This window comes from the organism of the source record quoted next, unplaced genomic scaffold, assembly GCF_019419815.1.
Source record: "Pyrus x bretschneideri cultivar Hongxiangsu unplaced genomic scaffold, Pyrus_bretschneideri_v1 Contig9, whole genome shotgun sequence".
NCBI classification, from domain to species: domain Eukaryota; kingdom Viridiplantae; phylum Streptophyta; class Magnoliopsida; order Rosales; family Rosaceae; genus Pyrus; species Pyrus x bretschneideri.
In genome coordinates this window covers 3,067,997-3,089,402 of record NW_025999831.1, presented here as the reverse complement: position 1 = coordinate 3,089,402, position 21,406 = coordinate 3,067,997, and the positions used below count along the sequence as shown (strand labels likewise).

Below are 21,406 nucleotides of genomic sequence, written 5' to 3'. Positions count from 1 at the left end.
TTTCCAGGAGTGTTCAAAGACGAGAATGGGGAGTAAACAGAAGCACTCGTTAAAGAAATGCGGGGGCAGGACCAGTAAGTAAAATGCACTAGTATATAAATACTCTCACCATCACTAACACAAAAAGTGAAAACCAAAAACTAAAAATGAAACAGTTCTCAGACAGGCCTTAAAAAGAAATTAAACAAGTAATTCGTCGATTCCTTGCATAATTGCGTAAACGGCTCACCCAGTTCTGCCAGCAAGATTTTTGGCGATTTTTTTTCCCCTTTCCATTGGACTATATTCGTGTGCATGAACTCCATCTGATATTAATATACATCTCATTACAAAACTCGGTATGAGATTAAACCACTTACGGTCTCAACAACCAATCGATTCATGCGTACAAGCAGCAGCAAGTAAGATCTCGCTTTCGGCCCTATATCAATGAAACAGCACCAAATCAGGCCATTGAATTTGACATCTGTAAAAATCTATTTTTTGGAGTTACGAAAAGTAGTCGGATTGCCTCATGAAAGTTTGGTGGTAAAGAGATTTCAAATGAAATATGTGCGCATATGCCAACAAGTATGGATGCACAGAAGGAATACCATTGTTCTTGCGTGAAATCAGTTGGAAGAAGTGAAAGAAAGAACTTGCCTAAGCCCAAGGTTGAAATTTCATCTTGATGGAAGAAATTAGTCCCCCTTGCTTTCTGTTTCAGGCTTGAGTTAATCTTCTCGACAGCGGCAAGCAGGTCCTTAAAGTCGAGTTCAACACAACACAAATTCTCAGAAATTGGAAACAAAATGAACAGAAAATTTGACATTATGCATAAACTATAAAGCAAATTGCGATATTTTGACGAGGATTGATGTATTCATTTTAGACTAAAACTCGTAAGTTTCTACATGCACATGAAAGCACGGTCAGTTTGTCAGCAACTCACCATCGATCTTATTCTACCCTAATGTCATTCTTATTTCCTTTCATTTTTCTTGCTCGATGAAGACATGGCAAGAGCTATACGAATATATGAAGACACTATATCGACATCATCTGGGTTACACAGTGCATCATACATATTCATGAACTCCATGAACCATGCCTAAATCTGCTATGCAACATCCTCAAATAATGTTTCAACACCTGACGATGAACAATGACAAAACTGAGATATATCATGCTCTATCACCTTTTGGGTTGCTAAATTGGAAACCTTCAGGATGTCATTCTTAACACTCAAGCACAAATGACATGGAAACTCTATCACTAGTTAGTATTATGAGCTGAAACTGTTAATTTTGATATCCAACATCTTACAGCTTTCGGTATAATATAAATTCCTTACGCAATCTTCTTGCCTTTTCTTAGAAAACATAATTTAGTCCATTTCTCAGATAGATACACCTCTCTATATTTTATCAACATAAGGATTCCAAATGCCGGTACAAGAGCAAGTTCCTTCATGAATCGTGATGCATATGATTTAAGCATTATCTTGACTAAAGCATGCATTGCTTGCAAACAAGAATGCAATCACAAGAAACTTGTAGCAATTTCATACCTCCCAAGGTGCTAAACTTTTCATGTAGGAAGGAAGACTCTCGTAATCATCCGGGGACACCTTTACAAGAGGCAAATGAACTTCAGCTAGCTTTGGCTTATCCTCCACTTCACCTACATTTAGCAATGCCCAACATCAATGGGCAATATTCGCAAGATTTTGTTCGTAGCTAAACCGATGATTTTCAATGGAAACATACTATAAAACACAGCGTTAAATACCAAAATCAGATAGCAATCTGTCTCCGGAAGCTCCTGAGGTCTTCGTGGAAGGATCATATGACCCCTTTAAGGATTTCAACTCATGCATAGATACATCAGTGTCCTCATTTTTATCATTTGCTGCAAGAGAATGAGTGATAGAACCAAAAATATCAATTGCAAAGACGAATATTAAACAGAAACTACGAAGAAAAAGAAAGCGAAATTCAAGCATTGTGAACTAGAAATCACAAACAAACAGAGATTTAGGGTTTTGACTTCAATTTTCTCACCTAAAGATGCAAGAGATGCATCCGAAAGCCCGAGCTTCTTCAAACTCAGAGACTCGTCCAATCTAATCGAAACACTAAGAAAACACAAATCGAAATTCCAATTCCCAATTTTATAAATTTAAATTTTCAATTCTTAAATAAGGATACAAATCTTCTTCTTCATCAATGACAGATGCATCGAATCCGTGCTCCTGATCAACCGTCGTCGATGTAAAATCTTCATCGTCGTCAATCTCAAGTTCTGCAATAAAACCATAACTAATGAGAAATTATGAATAATTACAATCTAAAGGCGTGTTTGGCTGGCTAGAAAATTAGTACCGGCGACGGAGGAGGGGGAGAGACGATGTTGGAGGTGGAGGAGGCGGGTTTGGTTGTCCTTGTAGACCTCGGAGCAGTGGCCCAAGAGCTCCTCGAAGGAGACGGTGCCGAACGACATCGTATCGAGGAGGTTGAGTTGGGTGCTAGCGGCGGAGACTCGGCGGTTGAGGGATTGGAGGAAGGTGGACGACGCCGTATCGAGAGGGATGGGGCGGCGGTCGACGGAAGTTTTGAGGGCGTCGCAGCTGCTCTGGAGGTGGTTGCAGAAGGACGCTACGCCCTTGCACAAGCTCCCAATCGATTCCTCCATCTCTCTCTCTCTAGTTCTGAACTCTTCTGTTTGGCTCCTTTTTATTTCATTTCGAATTACATGGGCGGGAAGTAAATGTAGTAGCAGTTATAAATATACATAGGGCATGTCATACTAACAAGCGCCTGTAGCTCAGTGGATAGAGCGTCTGTTTCCTAAGCAGAAGGCCGTAGGTTCGACCCCTACCTGGCGCGAACTGATTTTTATTTTCATTTTTCGTTGCTTTTTATGTGACTTTTTTACAAAAAAAAATTCCTTTTTTGTTGCTTTTTTGTGTGATTTTTTAAAAAACAATTTATGTTGTATGGTGATACTACGTGGTCATCCGACCATACACACAACAATAAAACATATTTATGTGATTTTGTGATTTTTTTTACAAACAATTTAAGTCGTGCGGTGATACAACGTGGCCATCCGACCACACACACGCACTAAAACACGCATCCCTTGTGTTTGTTGCCCATTTACAAGCATTCGAACAGACCGAAAAATCTCTCTAATCTATTGCTTGAATTTAGAAATAAGTAATTGGATTAGATTTGCTATACTGATTAGTGTTTTCCTCTTGAACCAACTATGGCTCATCTTGGCAGTACTTTTAAATGACTGAAAGCATTTGAGAGAAAATATTTTTAGACTCCAAAAGTACTTGAAGTGTTTCATGTACAAAGAACCAGAAAACACATCAAATACATTTCCATAATTAATTTGCATTTTCACAAATGATTAATATCAAAAACACTTTCTCAAAAAACCATTTCATCATTTAAAAACACTTCCCAAACATCTCAAAGTTCAACCCTCCCCGTCTCTAAAGTTCAACCCAAACATCATTTAAATTACATGTACCCATCGTTTATCGGAATAAAAAAATGAAAATGCAAATCCCATCGCAGCCTTTAAGTCCGTTGGATGCGATTTGGCTACATATTAAAATTTTCGAACCAAATAATTACCTACTATATCCGACTCACTTGCCAAAAAAAAAAAAAAAAAAAACCAAATATACTCTGATAAGGAAAGCACATCAAAATCTTCAGCCGGAAAATTGAGTTTACACAGAATAACTAAGTTACTATTTACAAACACTGCGATGTCTGTATTACAGGGCAAAAAAGTTGCATCTTCTTCTACTCAATGCTCATAAATATACGCCAGCGCCGGAATGTTTTCGAGGTTTTCTTGTTCATTCTGTGTACACGATTCAGAAAACGTCTCCTCTCAGGGAATTTGCAGCCCTCTGTATGGCTCTGGCAACTCTCCAGATCTCGTGCTGAATTTTGGCCTGCCCTTCTCTGCTACTCATTCTCTTTGCTCGAAGCATTGCATCGCCTACTCCGGGAAAGAAGGATAGTTTGCTTCCATGCTCACCAGGAGGCCCATAAACCTACAAGAGGGGCAAAGTGATCACGCAATGCGTTTGTATGTACCCTTCTTCGTCTCTCTTTTCTTTTTAACTACCATAATCAATACCTACTGATTCTCAATCAGCTTTAGGAAGTCAAGGAAAAAGAAAACTACTTACAAGATGCTTGAACCACTGTCTTCCTTCGAGTCCATCTGAATCCAGGAAGCCTCTTTCAGCAAGCATCAGCCGATCATTCAGTGCCCGCTTCTTCAAAATTACAAGCTCACTTGTATTTTCTTGCTCTCTCAGCTCCTGCACTTCAAACAATTACAGGGATAAATTTCACAGAATTTCCAGAAACGTTTATGCTTATTCTGCTTCAGAACAAGAATAGAAAATAAACCAATGCAGTGCTATATGCATGTCATTATAATTTCACTTGTTTAGTTTCAACACGATATCAAAAATGACATTGTTGACCTTTGACATTATTTGACTAATAGACGGCAACAACGAAGTGTCAATATGTCTATTTTGAAGATTTTACCTGTGCTTCATCTTCAGCTTCTTTGGCGGCATAGGCAAACTCCTGAATTGCTGTTGTGAGGGGATGTAGAGATACACCCCCGTCCAACAAGTTGCTCAAAACATCTTCATAATGCTGCCCAAAATTCATAAAGATGTCGGTTTAGAATTTAGTTTAAAAAGGACCAACCATATGCATGAAAAAAAAGCTTAGACCGCCCATCTTTTTACCCACACGTACAATAAAAATACAATAGTATTCTTGACACATTTGTTAAACTGATGAAGATTCGCCTTTAAATAATTTTCCTATTACATCGTTTCCTTCTATCCATGATAAAAATTTTAATTCTTGCAACCTGTTTCTCTCTTACGTTTACTGATTCAACCAAAACGAAAGCCATAAGTAAAAATGATAATATCCGTATTTCACAAAATAATTTAACAAAAGAAGTTAATAACAAAATTTGGAGAAGATTCACACCTTTAACTGATGCGCATAAGAGAGGAAATTGAAAGGTAGAACTGAATCGTCAGCCAGGTGAAGGGCAAGAAGTCCCCACATTCCAGCAACTGAGGAGAAGTTCCATTGAACTTTTAACAGTAAAGGAATCGTCTTCAAATATTAAAAAACTCAACAACAGATAGTTTTGTGGACAAGTCTGTAAAAAGTATGCTTACCAGCCACATGTCTCTGAAAGAAAGGATCTCCAAAGTTTATCATCCACTCATAAGCATCATATGCAGTGTGATAAACAGAAAAATCTGAACACGAATGAAAAGTCATCACACTACTGCAGTATTAACATAAAACTCAATTTTTCCATCCGACTTATTAGAAGGAAAATAAAAGATGTACCAATTCCATAGTACATATCCATGGAAGGAATCCCTGCATGTTGCAAAAATGGGGCAAAATCAGAATCCACTGCACTGAGTCTTTGGACCTGAAAACCCATGACAGAACATGTGACCAAAACTGTCATGGCAGGATAATACATGAAAGTATGGAGCAAGAACGGGAATTGCAGATAATCACTTACATCAACCCTTCTATTTGCGGTCATCCATTTCTCATATACAGTGGCACCCACCGAGTCTGGATCTTTAATCTGAGGTCACATTGAATAGCAGTCAAGGATATATCACTCAAATACGAGGTGCAACACTGACTCACACCCAAAGAAAATAACTTTCTTCTATTTGTAGTTACTGGTTATGATTATTTTGTTTACCTTCTTTGTGACCTCAAGAATGAGATTGTCCAGCTGAGGAGTCGAGCGGACAAAGAATCCTGGTCCTTGAACCGCACAATCTACATTAAGGTAGGCAACGGCTTTGGAGCCCAAATTGGCAATGTTTTGTTCAACCCACTCAGTAGATCCTACCTGGGAACACCAAACCTTGAGAGATCAATAAATTCAAGTATTCTGATTAATAAACCTAAGTATTATATAATAAAGTCACTTAAATATCTGATGCAAAACAATGACTGTGACTGGCCAGAGTCTTTTGGTAATGAAGACGCAGAATCACGTACCATTCCAAACTCTTCTGCGTCCCAACTACAGAGAATAATCGTCCTCCTAGGATTCCAACCTGAACGCATCAAAAGAGAATATCTACGAGCAATGTCAAGTAATGCTGCAGTTCCACTATTGGGGTCAACAGCCCCATACGTCCACGCATCTCTATGGTTTCCAAGCAGCACATAGCGGTCGGGCTCTTGTGAACCCCTTATGACAGCAAAAACATTATGAATCTTCACCACCTTTTTCTCCCCCTAAAATTATGACACAGAAAATATAAGAGAGAATATATACAAGGAGAGAGGGAGCAGGGAAGATTTATAGGTAGGTAAGCAAAATATTTAAAAGCAAAAGACGATGATATAAAAGATAGATTACGGCTATAGCTGCAAAAATGATATCGATTACAAAGTAAATGATGCAACAGAAAGTGACAAAACAACAGGTTTCTAACAGAGAGACTAAAAGACAAGCTCTGCTCTTAGAAGCACAATGCACTCCTCCCCAAATTGGCAAAAATCTCCAATGTAGAGCTTAAATTATAACACCTCCCCACTGCCCACATCCAATTTTGGCTAAACTTTACACAACCACCAGTTCGGATTACATAACAGAAATAACAGAAAACACCAAAGTCAAAAAACCACGCATTGCCAAACTTCCAAGCCACTACCTTTCACACAACATTTGACTAAAATCCATGCAACAGAGAAAAATGGGCACCAACAAAAACCGACCTTGTAAGTGAAATTCACCACTGTCGGGCCAGGCCCCACCCCGCGCACTGCGGCGGGCAGCGATTCCCGCCACGCTGGCGGCACAGTAGCGCCGCCGAGCCACCCCAGAAGGGTTTCGGCAGCTTCCGCGGACAGGGGCATGGATGGAATTTTCGGAAACCTTTTTAGTACCTCAGGGTCGTCCAGGTCCAGCCTCTCGGCTCCGTCAACCCCGGCCCACCCGGGGCTCAGTGGGTCCCCCACGCCGTTCATAACAAACCCTCTCTCAAAACCCTTCTTAAACCCCCCATTCGCTTGACCACCGGCCCCCTCGGTGTACAATAGCACAGCCAGCGCACCGTTTTTCTCTGCCTTCCTAACGACTTCGCCTCTGGACACGTCATCGCCTCTTCTAACAATCACCACGCACCCGCTAACGTTCACCCCGAGCTCCCCCAGCGCACGATAGTCCTCGTCCGTGCCGTGGTTGGCGAAGGCGAGCTTGGCGTGCGCCGACCCGGAGGGGGAGTACGCGTGGTACGGTGGAACGACGCCGTCGCGATTACTGTTGAGGCCGGGCTCGGTTAAGGGGATGTCCACGCGGGAGCCGTTGCTAAAATGTGCAGAGAGTGAGGAGTGGAGTGGGTAGGAGAGGAGGGCGTTGTAGTGGGCCGAGCGGGTGACAAGGCCCAGGCCCAGGAAGTGGGCCTGGACGAAGCTGGCGGTGTCCAAGGATGGCGGGGTGCCGGCGAGGTGGGGATGGAGGGTAAGGGCGCGGAGGTAGGAGGAGAGGGTGGCGTTGGTGGCGTGGGAGAGGAAAATCTGGCGGAATCGGAGGGCAGAATGGGAATTTGAGGAGGAGAGTGGAGGCTGGGGGAAATGCAGGGTATAAAAACCCAGAATGCCGATGATGAGGAGGGAGAGGAAGGTGCACGTGGGTGATGGCTTTGAAGCGAAGAGGGTGGTGGAGCTAGGGAGGAGCTGACCCATTTTGACTTTTTCACAGTCTATACTGGTTATGGAGAGGAGAGAGAAAGTTACGTTTAGGCGAGAGAGAGAGAGAAAGAGAAAGAGTTGGGGGGAGGAGCCTAGGAGGAGAGAGAGATGAGGGTGGTGGTTTCACTGGGGGGTTTGGGACTTTTAGGCTGCTGGCCTAACAGTTCTGAGTTTCGGTGGGAGTTACTATTTCATATTAAAATGGAATAGTTTTCTTTTTTTCATATTTATAGTATTTAGTTATAAAAAAAACCTACTTCTAAATAATAAATTGATACATGTCAACTCAACTCTTGTGCAAGGATATAAATACGGCGACACACGATAAGACGACATGGTAAATTTATAAAAAAAAAAAAAAAAAAAAACAAGGATATGCACATCGTTAAAATACAACAATTAAAATATAATAAATTACATATATTAAAAATAATACTTGAAATTTATAATAAAACAAAGTACTCGTGCTAGATGTTAATTGTTGCGCATAGGATGGGGAACTAAGTGACTCAAGAACTGTAAAAAGAAAGAGAATTAAAGAGGGAGGCACAAGTTATAGAAAAAATGAGGATTTAAGTTAAGTTGAGATCGGTAACCTTTTTTAAATTTTAGCTTCAATATTTCCAAAACAGCCTCAAAATGTTTTTAAAAAAATAAAAAAATTAAAAAAAAAAACTCTTGTTATGTCTTAATTGTGTCTAAATCGTTAATTGTCTTCAAATTGTGTTCAGAATATGTCCAAAACATGTCGATATATCAAAATATTCAATACTTCGGCAACCTATATTTGATGAATTTATATTTCTAACACGAGTAATGCAGAGTAGAATCAACATTTTGATGCACAACATTCTGAAAATCTATAAACCAAATTATTTCATGGCAACGACAGTCGAAGACAAGCGAAGGACCGAAAGGGTGTCGACAAGATGGGTTTGAGATGTGCAAATCAAGAAGAGACGCTGTCGAGGTGATTGGAGATGTGATGTTGGCCCACTAAATCTTTTAATATAATTTGGGTTCATGGCCCACCGATTTTTCCTAGAACAAGCAAAAGTAAAAGCAAAAGTGTTGAGATTAGAATATGTCACAGTTAAAAAGGAAGGGAATCCTTCTTTTTCTCGGGCAACTGACTGAGGGGAATGTGTATGGTGGCAGTGTGTGCATATGTCACAGTTAAAAAGTACGGAATATTGTCACTTATTATTATGATTTTGTAATATTCTTTTTTATTTAAAATTGAAAAGTCTTAGATTTAAATCTTGTGAATTACGAATTTGATACCAAACTAGATTACTCATTATGTGACTTATTCGAATTTTCTCTCATTTTAATGTAAAATTATATCAATCTATTAAAAAAAAGTACAAAATATTTTATATTTCAAAGCACCAAAGAAGTTTCTACTTGAAAACTATAATAGGGACTTTTTATTTAGATTTTTTTAAACAAAAATAGACGTTAAAATAAAAGTGAATATTTTTAATTACTTGAGTTACAAGTTTTTATTAAACTGCAATTTTATCATAATTTACAAATTTCTTCCCTAATAAAAAAAAAGAAACTTAAATGTGGATTAATGAATGTGATTGGAAAAGTTTAGTCCAATATCATAGATTCATATGTGTCTAATTGCATTAGGGTTTTGGAGTCTTTGGACTAGCACTAGTTTACCTCCAATCTAGGTTTTGATTTTTAAGTTCAAGTATGAAACTCGAGGTTTGTACATATGATTGTTAGTTGTTTTTTACGTTTAGAGTTCAAGGTACGCGTATAAGTTTTGAGTATAAGGTACGAGGCCTCGTACACATAATAGCATATGTGGTAACTTGTTTCACATTTACCAGTCCCCTTTTAAAAAAAGAAAAAGAAAAAAAGAGTGACGACATTACATAAAGAAATTATTTTTTTAATTACAAATCACAATTTGATACCTATATAGACGAAGAAAAAAAACCAAATTTTCACATTTTTTTTCACCTCATATACTCTTTAAAAAGTTGATGCAAGAACTGTCAGTTAATATTACCATCTAGTAGTATTCCATCGCTTGCAAGTGAGAAGTCTTAAGTTTGATTCTAATTCATTGTGAAACTAAACCATCTATTTTTTTCTTAATGTAGATAATATCGTTTATTCAAAAACAAAAAACTAAAAAAAAAAGTAGATGCAAAAACCAACTATTCCATACCTTTCCACCTAAACGAAAAAGGGTTTGCACCAAGACAGCCATACTGCTAATAATTGGGTTTTAAAGTGAAGACGAGACATGAAAAAGTGGAGCACTTTACTTCTCATACATATTTTTAAGAAAAACTAATGAAAATGGTTTGAAAACTTTGAGTTTTAACGATAATGATAAAATAAAAGGTAAAGTGAATAGTATCAGGTTTGACTTTTTAGTGTAAAAATATGATTTTTCATTAAAGTGAACAGTACTGCAGGCTTTACGTTAAAACTCTCATATTTTTAGGATTAGAATCGAAGAGTAACATAATCATTGTTCATATGCTAAAAATAAAAATAAATAAAAATTCCCCAATAAAAATGGCAAGTTGTCTATTGTTCTTCTACTCTTTTAAAATAGATAATATCGTTTGTTAAAAAAAAAAAAAAATGGTGACAACTAATTCACACAAAAAGATTTGTTATAAAAATATTTTTTTTATTATAAACAATATTGCTACTTTAATTTTATATATATACGAATCATGTCTTGAGACTGATCTCTCACGCTGTCAATGGAAACTAGGTGTCAGCAAGCGGCACGTAATTGAAATTGGACAACCTCACACCCCAATAAATGTCGTTGAAATGACAAATCGAATGTCGCATGATCGAGTGTGATCGCATGATTGATTGTTGAGGTAGGACCCTCACAAATTCATACTATTATTTGTCAATTAGGATGTCCTCTCATTCTTATAACACAATTGAGAGACTTGACTTATCTAATTTATACTTTTTACACGCCCCATCTTAGTTCATACATAACTTTTCAATTGTTTAATAACTTTGATGTAATGGAGAGGTATTTTTCATATAAATATAACAAAAGAAAGATTTGGGTCGTCATTAATCATTTTGAGATAGTATTTCAGTACTATACGTATGTATATAGGTTTATCCTTCATCCTTTCTGAAGTTTCGATGGAAGGATTCCTTTACTAACACAATGCAGCCAACTCCATTTGTTAGAACAGCTTCCATTGAGTCTCTGCACCTATCCTTTTTTATTTTCGGTTTATGAAACCCTTGTTTATTTTCATAAAACAGGATTTGGCTCAGGATTGCCCATTTTTAATTCCAGGGTTTCTCTGAATTTGAAAGTTCTCACTTGGTAGGTTTCCATACCAAGGCTCAATCCAATTAAGTCCGTAGCGTCTACCAATTTCGCCATATCCCCTCTTTTTTTTGATGTGATTAAGATCACATCATGATGCCGCCCCCCTCCTTTTCTTTCATTTCTATTATGCTGGACCGGTTGAATTCATTAGATACCGGTTCCTATATTGAAAAGTTTTTTCTACTATTTGATTTCTTGTATATTTTCTTTCATCTCTATCGGAGACCCTTATTTGGTCCAATCAGAAATGATTCTATCATTTCTATATTATCAATTCAATATAGGTCGCATAACATATATATTTATTATACTTATATATGCCCCTATTTCTACCGTTTTTAGCGTGAAATTTTAAATACTTGAACGGTCGATTTCTTTTTCTTTTTTTTTCGTCTTAGCTTTCACCTTTCCGAATGAAACCAAAGGAGTGTTTCTTTATGATCTGGATTGCGCTTTTATCTTTCATGTTATTCTTAGGGCAGGCCTTCTATAACATAACAAAAAAAACATTATAACATAACAAAAAAACGAAAAGGAAGATTTGAGTATTATTAATTTTAAATTCAATTAATAGCCATAACTAAAACTAATAAAATGGCTATAACTAACCATTCCGTTAATTTAGAATTAGAAGAGAATTCAAAATAAAATTATTTATTAATTAAATATGAAATTATTTCGAATTATATATAATAAATAATAATATTATAAGATTGTAATATACAATAAATATAGAAATAGAATAAGATTCTAAACTTAATTACATTACTTTACTCGATTTTATTTAAAATGATATATTAAAATATATTTTCAAATTAAAATGAAATATATATATTTCTATATATAAAATATATATGATCCATATATAAAATATATATGAAATATAATAAAATTATGTAATAAAAAATAGTAAACATAGAATAGTAAAAAAAATCTTACCATCTAATTAAGCTAATTAAGATATTTATTATTGATAAACATATATTTGAGAAATAGATCAAAATTTTATATCGCGATATTTAATAATATCGCTATATTAATAGGTATGTTCTATAATATTCAAATATCCAATATGTTTGGAAATTCTAAAATTCTATTTTCTATTCTTCCTTATTTTTGATATTTCTATTTTTCTATATATCATATTTCTTATGAATTTCTATTTTTCTATATATCATATTTCTTATGAAATAGCTAAGAATGAACAATTAATATCTCAGTAGTTTACTAAATTAGTATACGTGTACAATTTATGTTATGTGAGCCCGCTTAGCTCAGAGGTTAGAGCATCGCATTTGTAATGCGATGGTCATCGGTTCGATTCCGATAGCCGGCTTTTCTCCGTTTGTTTGATTTTTGATTTTTTACATAATTGATAATGTGAAATCAAAGCGAAAAACTTCTTTCCCTTTTCCCAAGGGGTCACCCTATCATCTCGTAGGAACTTCCAATTATGAATAAAAATGGGATTGGAGGAGTTCGGTCTCTGTAGAACAAATCAATCAAGAAAAGAACCCTGAATTTTTTTTTATTATTATTTAAAATTCTTTTTATTTATATAATACAATTATTTATATACAATAAGGTCCGGATATTGATACAATTCCTCTAATTATTCTTTGTAATACAATACTTCAGTAAATTTCGATTAATTTATCATATTTTAGTTTAGTTTTAATTTTGTTTTATGAAATTTCATAAAAAATAAGGAGTCTTTATGTCACGTTACAGAGGGCCTCGTTTCAAAAAAATTCGTCGTCTGGGGGCTTTACCGGGACTAACTAGTAAAAAGCCTAGAGCCGGAAGCGATCTTAGAAACCAATCGCGCCCCGGAAAAAAATCTCAATATCGTATTCGTTTAGAAGAAAAACAAAAATTGCGCTTTCATTATGGTCTTACAGAACAACAATTACTTAAATACGTTCGTATCGCCGGAAAAGCCAAAGGATCAACAGGTCAGGTTTTACTACAATTACTTGAAATGCGTTTGGATAACATCCTTTTTCGATTGGGTATGGCTTCGACTATTCCTCAAGCCCGCCAATTAGTTAACCATAGACATATTTTAGTTAATGGTCGTATAGTAGATATACCAAGTTATCGCTGTAAACCCCGAGATATTATTACAGTGAGGGATGAGCAAAAATCGAGGGCTCTGATTCAAAATTATCTTGATTCATCCCCCCGCGAGGAGTTGCCAAACCATTTGACTCTTCACCCATTCCAATATGAAGGATTCGTCAATCAAATAATAGATAGTAAATGGGTCGGTTTGAAAATAAATGAATTGCTAGTTGTAGAATATTACTCTCGTCAGACTTAACCCCAACTAAAATAACAAGGGTTCGGACAATTTTGACCTCTCCATTTTGGCTTAAGTAAAGGGACCCGGGGTAAGTAAGGTAAGGGGTTTGATCTGGGGATTTTGATCTCATTCATGTATCATAGATCGGTAGGGGATTTTCATTCCTTGTCCATTTTGCCCAGTATTTTTCGTACCACAGAAGATTTGGATTAGGAATACATAATCGATATCAAAGAAAAGAAAGGTCTAACTGTTGGAGTATACATTCTTATTTGATGCATTGCAGTCAGTAACATTGGTGAATTAGGTGAAGAGTACGGAAAGAGAGGGATTCGAACCCTCGGTAAACAAAAGTCTACATAGCAGTTCCAATGCTACGCCTTGAACCACTCGGCCACCTCTCCTACATAATGATTATGGCCAAAAAACCGAGTTAATAGTGAGTCATTCATATTATTTTGGATAGGTATCTACATTGAATTAAAATTATTAAAAAATTGAACTCTAAAAATAGAAAACTTTTCATCAAAGACAAATCCTTCCGCATAAATCTTTTTTGTGAAAAATTGTAAAATAAAGATATATCTATTCATGTTTGCGAAGATGGGGTTTCCGCCCTTTCTAATATTTATACCGGATTTAATCTCTCAATTGAAACGAATTCAACGATTGATCCATTTTTTTAGACTGTGTTTAATGGATATCTTTAGATCATTATTCAATTTTCATAAAAATTCTAAAATGCCTTTCCAGTTTTAGATTTTTCAACAACAACTCCTTACTCCAACTTCTTAACCCATAGATTGATTTCAAATTCATGAACCGTCCCCCGGATTTTTTTTTTTTTTATTGATTCCTGTCAAAACAAAACAATTTGAGTATGAGTAAAAGGTCTTCCTTTTTATTTTAATGAATCCATTTTTATGTTATTTCATACTGTACAATTCCTTTGTTTGTGGGATCATTTTCTCACGAAATGAAATTAAAATAAATTATAGAATGGATTAATACACCTATGTCTCGATCTGGGATAAATGGAAATTTTATTGATAAAACCTTTTCAATTGTAGCCAATATCTTATTACGAATAATTCCGAGAACTTCGGGAGAAAAAGAGGCATTCACCTATTACAGAGATGGTGCGATTTGATTTTTTTCTTTTTTTTATTTTCTTTTCTATTTTTTACTACTCTTAATCTTAAGAGAAAGACAACATTATTCGAGATAGGAAAAAATTATTGAAATAAATCTATGCTTGTTGAAGGTGAAGTTTGTAAATAAAGCAAACCCTTCTGTCGTGTATCCCCGATTAATGCAGCCTCAGATGCTTCAATTGTCGATTCTAGAGTATTGAGCGGGAGATTACACCTATGGGTTAGGTCTCCACCAATAGAGGGCATAGGGGAAGAAGCACTACTCCTAGGAATCAACACACGAAAACTTTGTTATAAATTATCCCTTTTCCTTATCAGGATCGGGACTAACAAGAATGGTTGGGACAACAAACATCCATCTCGTTCGTTTTTTGGATACCTGTATAACCATCGAAGACTGTTGAAGTGACTAATTCCTGCAAATAAAAGGGCGTTGAAGACAAAGAAATTGTTGGAGTAACTTTTTATCTAATACCAACATGCTTGATGTTAAGTAAAGATCTTTTACAAGAAGGTTGGCTAGAGATTTCTTGTAAAAACACCATCCCCACTTAGTTTATAATGAGAATATTTCAATCTTTTTTTATTCCACGTATTCTTATCATTATGCACATAAAGGAGGAGCTGTATGAGATGAAAATCTCATGTACGGTTCTAAAACGGAGATTTTTTTAATCGAATGACGACCGTAACGGATGTCAGCTCAATCCGAAGGAAATTATGCAGAAGCTTTACAGAATTATTATGAAGCTATGCGATTAGAAATTGATCCTTATGATCGAAGTTATATACTCTATAACATAGGCCTTATCCACACAAGTAACGGAGAACATACGAAAGCTTTAGAATATTATTTTCGGGCACTAGAGCGAAACCCATTCTTACCACAAGCCTTTAATAATATGGCCGTGATCTGTCATTACGTGCGACTATCTCCACTATAGAAATAAAAAAAGGAAAGAAGGAACAAATCCGTTAATAAATACTAGAAACAAAGGGTAGGCTTTCTACATATGTATCGTTCAAAACAACGATTTTTATCAGCTGTAGCAAAGAAATAAACTTCATAAAAGTCGAAATATGAAGAAATAGGTATGCCTAGATACTTTATTCTATGGATAAAGGATCTAATTGATAGAAGAAGCGCCGTAAAGATCAATTCGCGAGGTTTTGGTCCGATACAATAAGAACTGCTTGCTTATGTCATGATATGAGATAAAAGTTAGGAATCCACTTATGTAATAGAGTTGATCCCCTAAGGTATTGAGCAGCGGTGTAGCATCAGATCCCAAAGATAGTAAGTCTTTTCCTTCTTATGAAGGAAGGTCTTTTTCAAAGATTCTATATCAATTTATATATGAAACCGAGATAGTTACCTTTCAGAAAATTAGAATGATAGTGAAAATGCTTATGCTTTAGTTTTCTGAAGGTGGGAGAAAAGATAAAACTGATTATTAAGAAAAATTTGAGTTTGAAACTTATGCAATTAACCTCTTTCTTTTGGTTAACTCGAGAAAAAAAATGGGATATATCTCTGAGAAATCTCATTCAATTAGATAGGGTAATTAAAAAATAGGACACCAAAAGAATTTGACCGCTGAGCCGTATGAGGTCGGAAACTCTCAAGTACGGTTCTAAGGGAAGGAATTTACCCCCCTATTCCGACCGGGGAGAACAGGCCGTTCAACAAGGAGATTCCGAAATTGCGGAGGCTTGGTTCGATCAAGCCGCCGAGTATTGGAAACAAGCAATAGCGCTTACTCCTGGTAATTATATTGAAGCACAGAATTGGTTGAAGATTACAAGGCGTTTCGAATAAGAACTGTTTATTATTTAATTTAGATATTTAGTTTTATAGATTTTTTATATTTGTTATAATTCATTTTCTAATTAATTGTTTGTTGTCCCTATCGAGGATCATTTCTCTGGGAAGAACCAATCAAAGAATTTCATTATATCCCTTCTAAGATCGTTCTATTTCGTCTGGTATTTCGTAGGAATAAACGATATATACAGATAAAGTGGAGAATCCATTTTTTTTTTTTTTTTTTTCTTCTATTAAAACTAATAAAACAGACCTTCGAATGACTAAATTTAAATACTGAGATGTCTCTTAGTAATGACTTCTAGCAAAATTTTGATTTGGAATAGAGTACGGAACAGAGTAATATGTTCTATGTAAGACATAAAGTATAAAGTAGTTTTGTTTAGGAACTTATAATTGAGATATGAATACACTAGGTTGCACAAAAAAATGGTTTTTGCGTCAATTAAAGCCCAGAAAGGGGTTTTATAAGATTAAAAGGGTCCGTTAAGCGCCTCACGGCTATGTCATAATAGATCCGAACACTTGCCCCGGATCAACTTCCAGATCATAATTGCTCTAGTGAATAACTAAAGAAAATAGATAGATGGGAGATGGAAGAGAAAAAAACTAAGTCTAAACATCTCTCATAAGTTCACTAATTACTTAACTATTTATTGGCGGGTCTCTTTGTATGTGTTGTCCGGAAAGAGGAGGACTCAATGATTATTCGTTCGCCGGAACCAGAAGTTAAAATTTTGGTAGATAGGGATCCCGTAAAAACTTCTTTCGAGGAATGGGCCAGACCGGGTCATTTCTCAAGAACAATAGCTAAGGGACCTGATACTACCACTTGGATCTGGAACCTACACGCTGATGCTCACGATTTTGATAGCCATACCAGTGATTTGGAGGAGATCTCTCGAAAAGTATTTAGTGCCCATTTCGGTCAACTCTCAATATAGGGTGATGATTTTTACACATTGCGTTTTACTGGCACACACCCTCAAAAATTGTTACTAGTTCTATATTGAAAGGGTATGTGAGAGGTAAAACGGGTGAAGATCACTACCCTATATTGAACTACAAGAATTAGAATGACTCTCTTAGAACTCATATTTTCCGGTCCACTATGCGAAAGGCCTAAACTAGACTAGAGAGAAGGGAAAATATTTAAACCAGAAACACATTGAGTTAAAAATGAATACTCTATCTACTAGAACGACCACTTTCATGCAAAAAACATTTTGTAGATTCGAAACATGTTCCTTTTAGCTTGATTTTTACAATGGAAAAGAATGAGAATCCGAGTGTCTATTTTGTTTCCTTTCACTTTCATTTCCCACTTTGTAATGTCATACCAAAAGCAGAGTTGGTTGAGTGTTCATGCCAACCCAAGGTGAGTGGCCACAGCATTAAGCTTTGGTGCATCTAAATCTCTCTCTCTCGTGAAAAAGTCATATACCGACAACAATTGCAATCATTTTTTTTATACTTCCCAACTTTGTAGATAAAGATTCGACCTATTTTCGATCCATTGGGTTACTATTCTCGAATTTCTAAAAACTAAGGACCTATATGGTAGCGTATTAAAAAAATTTAGAATTTTTCAAAACATTTTTTAAAAAGTTCTTTTAAAAAGAATTTTATTTAAGATTTTAAAACTTGTTGGTACTCAAAATTGTCTTTAATTTCAATAATTAAAAAAAAAGAAAAAAATTACCCTAACCCCCCCCCCCCTTTCTCTCTGCGGGTGAATTCAAAAACTACTACCAATTGGATAGACAAAGATATCCAAAGAGAGAGTCAGAGGAGAGAGAGAGATGAAGGAGAGGAGAGAGAAATAAGAGAGTGATTTGGAAGGGAGGAGATAGAAGAGAGAGAAATAAGAGAGTGATTTGGAAGGGAGGAGATAGAAAGAAAGGAGAGAGGGGATTAGGAGAGGAAGGAGAGGAGAGGAGTGAGAAAATACTGATTTGGCATTTAAAAATTCTAAAAACACACTTTTTGTGTTTTTTTATAAGTAGACTAATTTTTAAGTTATTTTGACTTCAGTTTTTGCAAATCGTCCAATCAAACAAGTATGCAAAAGTGTAACACGCAAAAAGTATTTGTAGAAAATATTTTTACGTCTAAAAATTTAAATTTAAATAAAGTACCAAACATACTCTAAACCAAATTTCGTAATTGGTTTCTTTTTAGTTTTATATAAAAACACTACCAACTCCCAAACAAAATGAGTAATTCAATTTTTATGGGTAACGTGTGAAATATTGTTTTTTATTATATGGATTCACTTGAAATTAGAATCAGTGTGGTACCAGCCAACCTCTCTCCCATGCCGAAATGAAGTCCTTACATGAAGGAGTAAGAAGTTCGTTTCTCTTTTTGTGTCACTCAAATATCGACCTCCAGCGAAATAATACGTTATCCATCACCGTAAAATGGTGAGCATCGCCACCACATTTGTGTCACTCAAACATCGACCTCCGGTGAAATAATACGTTATCCATCACCGTAAAATGGTGAGCATCGCCACCACATTATGTCCTCTTACGAAAATATCATGTGGTGGATCAGAAACATATAATTTGACAGATCCACTAATGCGTGTGATCTAATGGACACAATTATTTACACCCATACTTCCATAAACAAACGTTACAAACCTACTTCATGTAGCATTCTGAATGCTCGTAGAAAACTGACACAAGGCTTATCCATACAACCAGCACTCACATGACATTGCCGTAGTTTGTAGACATTTTCTTTTCATAAAATGCAACAATCCAAAAACTGCACACATCGAAATGGGAACAACGTACCTCGCTGCTTCTGATGTTACTCGCAGAAAAAGATGTTGGTTTTAGGTTTTGTTTCTCAACTTGATCCTAAATGAATTCCGGAATGCTTTTAAAAGAAGCACGGCTGGCAAAAGCAGTCGATTGCGTGCATCAGTTTCCTCCGGGGCCCTACTGCATTGGCACCCATGTCTTTGAGCTTCTTCATGGTCAGATTCACCAACTGGAACTTACTCAGACCTTTCCTCTGGAAAATCCTAACAAACTGCCCCAGTCCTAGTGATGCTAACCACCTGCTTAACCCGCCAGCTTTCTGAAGCTTCCTCTCAAGATTCAGAGCTCTCAGCTTTTGATTTAGCAGCATTCCCTGATCAAGGAAAATACTCGGGCCATGTCGTAATTTTCTTGGCTGAATGATGGCTTTTGAGGTTTTAAATACCCCCGGTGTTCTACGAGACTGTGAAGTAGCAATCTGATCTGGATTTCGTAATTCCATTCTTACACCTCGCTTGATTGACTTCCCAAATGTTGAAACGTAGTCAGCAGGAGGAGATTTTCTAGCAACTTGAACAACCCTTTTATGAGCAATAGATTTAATCCTCTTTTGCTCCTGAACTGAAGTCGTCTTAGGACATGTCTCAGTCTCGACAGGAAACTGTGATTTGTTTCCTTCCGCTTCTCCGGCCACAGGTTGCAGCTGGACTGGTCCTGGATTTGGCGGTGGAGATTTATTAGCAACGGGCAGGGGAGGTATCAGAATTTTGACTCTCTGCTTCTTAACTATCACCCAATTATCTTGCAGATCAGGATCATTATCGGAGTTTGAAGACTCAATTAGACCACCAGTGGAGGTATTATTCTTGTGCTGGGCAACCCCAAGCTGCGTTTGCCTTTTCTTTGCCATCAGCAGAGAACCTGCTCGTGAAATCAAATGTTCACTGGATCAGAAACAATGAGATCATTGCCGACTTGAAATTCGCCTCCGTATCTTAAGCGATTTAACACGATACAACGAATACTTCAGAATGCAAAGGTTTTACCCAGTAAAAAACTTTACAGTAGGTTTATATCAAAATCCAGAAACGAAGTCCGACGAAAACACTGCGATTATTGAGCTAGTAATGAGTAACGAGTGCAACAAACAAAATCGAAACTTTTGGTATATGCACGGACTTTTCTTTTCAGATGGAATTAAAGCATCCAAATTTTTATGTTCATCTAAATATCATATCTACAAAAATTGATTGGATTTGGAGATCGAACAAATGGACGGTTATTTGTGCAAAATTAAACAAAATTTAATAATTTTGGATTGAATGAAAGAGAGAGTCTTGTTGTACATCAAACAAAACTGAATAATTTTAACTGGATTAAAGTTTCAAATAAATTCATGCATTTTCAAGAACCCAAACAATCCCAGAAGCTAACGAAGCAAAGAGTCATGCTTACACAAGCAAAGATTAAAGAGCAAACAAGAAAATCCAAATGGGGAAATTTACCAGTAGGAAGCTGGAGGAGGAGGAGGCGTGATGGGTCGGTGGTTGTTGATTCGGGGACGGCTTCTGGGCGGTGGATCTCAGAATCTCAGATCAAACGGGTTTGGGTCGGGTGCGCGGGTGGGTATCGGTTTCAGTTGGGTTCGCAGCTGAAACCTGAATCTTTTGGTTTAGGAGAAGAGAGGCTGTCTATCCTCTGCCGACTGCAGCCGACAGACACCGGGTGCTAATCGAATCGAGTTGATGGAGGAACAATTGTCAACTGAACAGTTCAAATTTACCCCACATATATTTTTTTGTTGATATTTAACCCACATATTTTTTATTGCTCAATTACCCCACATATTTTGTTACACCTTCTCAATTGAGTCAAAACTCTATATAAGTGTGTGTGTGTGTGTGTGTGTGTGTATATATATATATATTTTTTTTTTTCAAAAATTGGTCAAAAGGGGTTTATCACAAAGTTACCTCAGGATTCCATGAACATTACACTTTATTTAGATGAGAAAATTTAAGATTATTACGGTTTTTTTTTTTTGAACAAACGATATTATATACACTAAGGGAGAGGGAGATGAGATTTAGCCTCACAATGGGCTAGCAATAATGTGGTTCAGATTTGTCTTTAGCAAAAATCGAATCTAAGACCTCTCAGTTATAAGTGAAGAGAAATACCACTAGACTGTAGTACTAAGTGGCAAATTACT

General features: G+C 36.3%; 4 protein-coding genes and 3 non-coding genes across 9 annotated transcripts; 3 read left to right on the top strand and 4 right to left on the bottom strand.

The window, feature by feature from the left end:
* Positions 1 to 75: 75 nt before the first annotated feature.
* On the bottom strand, positions 76 to 2,702 carry LOC103963343. Its single transcript, XM_048576396.1, has 7 exons — positions 2,364 to 2,702; positions 2,190 to 2,283; positions 2,043 to 2,104; positions 1,771 to 1,890; positions 1,550 to 1,662; positions 594 to 742; positions 76 to 421 (listed from the first exon to the last, which is right to left on the bottom strand). The coding sequence occupies exons 1-7, from the start codon at positions 2,671 to 2,673 to the stop codon at positions 364 to 366; spliced, it is 906 nt and encodes a 301-aa protein (XP_048432353.1). The 5' UTR covers positions 2,674 to 2,702; the 3' UTR covers positions 76 to 363.
* Positions 2,703 to 2,794: 92 nt separating this feature from the next.
* Positions 2,795 to 2,867, top strand: TRNAR-CCU. Its single transcript has one exon. It is a non-coding gene; the product is annotated as a tRNA-Arg (tRNA).
* An 862-nt stretch (positions 2,868 to 3,729) lies between these two features.
* On the bottom strand, positions 3,730 to 7,862 carry LOC103965097 (probable glutamate carboxypeptidase AMP1). Of its 2 annotated transcripts, none has more exons than XM_048576478.1 (10): positions 6,816 to 7,862; positions 6,090 to 6,332; positions 5,785 to 5,937; positions 5,593 to 5,661; positions 5,409 to 5,496; positions 5,231 to 5,314; positions 5,034 to 5,143; positions 4,572 to 4,685; positions 4,202 to 4,336; positions 3,730 to 4,063 (listed from the first exon to the last, which is right to left on the bottom strand). In XM_048576478.1, exons 1-10 carry the CDS (start codon positions 7,782 to 7,784, stop codon positions 3,881 to 3,883), a joined length of 2,148 nt encoding a protein of 715 aa, XP_048432435.1. In that variant the 5' UTR covers positions 7,785 to 7,862; the 3' UTR covers positions 3,730 to 3,880. The 2 variants fall into 2 exon arrangements, with proteins under 2 accessions (XP_048432435.1, XP_048432436.1); XM_048576479.1 differs by having other exon boundaries at positions 5,034 to 5,122.
* Positions 7,863 to 12,399: 4,537 nt separating this feature from the next.
* Positions 12,400 to 12,472, top strand: TRNAT-UGU. Its single transcript has one exon. It is a non-coding gene; the product is annotated as a tRNA-Thr (tRNA).
* Positions 12,473 to 13,758: 1,286 nt separating this feature from the next.
* Positions 13,759 to 13,845, bottom strand: TRNAS-GGA. Its single transcript has one exon. It is a non-coding gene; the product is annotated as a tRNA-Ser (tRNA).
* A 531-nt stretch (positions 13,846 to 14,376) lies between these two features.
* On the top strand, positions 14,377 to 16,711 carry LOC125473539 (photosystem I assembly protein Ycf3). Its single transcript, XM_048576480.1, has 3 exons — positions 14,377 to 14,580; positions 15,289 to 15,516; positions 16,260 to 16,711. The coding sequence occupies exons 1-3, from the start codon at positions 14,457 to 14,459 to the stop codon at positions 16,412 to 16,414; spliced, it is 507 nt and encodes a 168-aa protein (XP_048432437.1). The 5' UTR covers positions 14,377 to 14,456; the 3' UTR covers positions 16,415 to 16,711.
* A 2,257-nt stretch (positions 16,712 to 18,968) lies between these two features.
* On the bottom strand, positions 18,969 to 20,982 carry LOC103940097. 2 transcript variants are annotated; one of them, XM_048576340.1, is made up of 2 exons: positions 20,700 to 20,982; positions 18,969 to 20,138 (listed from the first exon to the last, which is right to left on the bottom strand). In XM_048576340.1, the coding sequence occupies exon 2, from the start codon at positions 20,102 to 20,104 to the stop codon at positions 19,313 to 19,315; it is 792 nt and encodes a 263-aa protein (XP_048432297.1). In that variant the 5' UTR covers positions 20,105 to 20,138; positions 20,700 to 20,982; the 3' UTR covers positions 18,969 to 19,312. The 2 variants fall into 2 exon arrangements, with proteins under 2 accessions (XP_048432297.1, XP_009348455.2); XM_009350180.3 differs by having other exon boundaries at positions 18,969 to 20,115; positions 20,700 to 20,976.
* Positions 20,983 to 21,406: the final 424 nt, after the last annotated feature.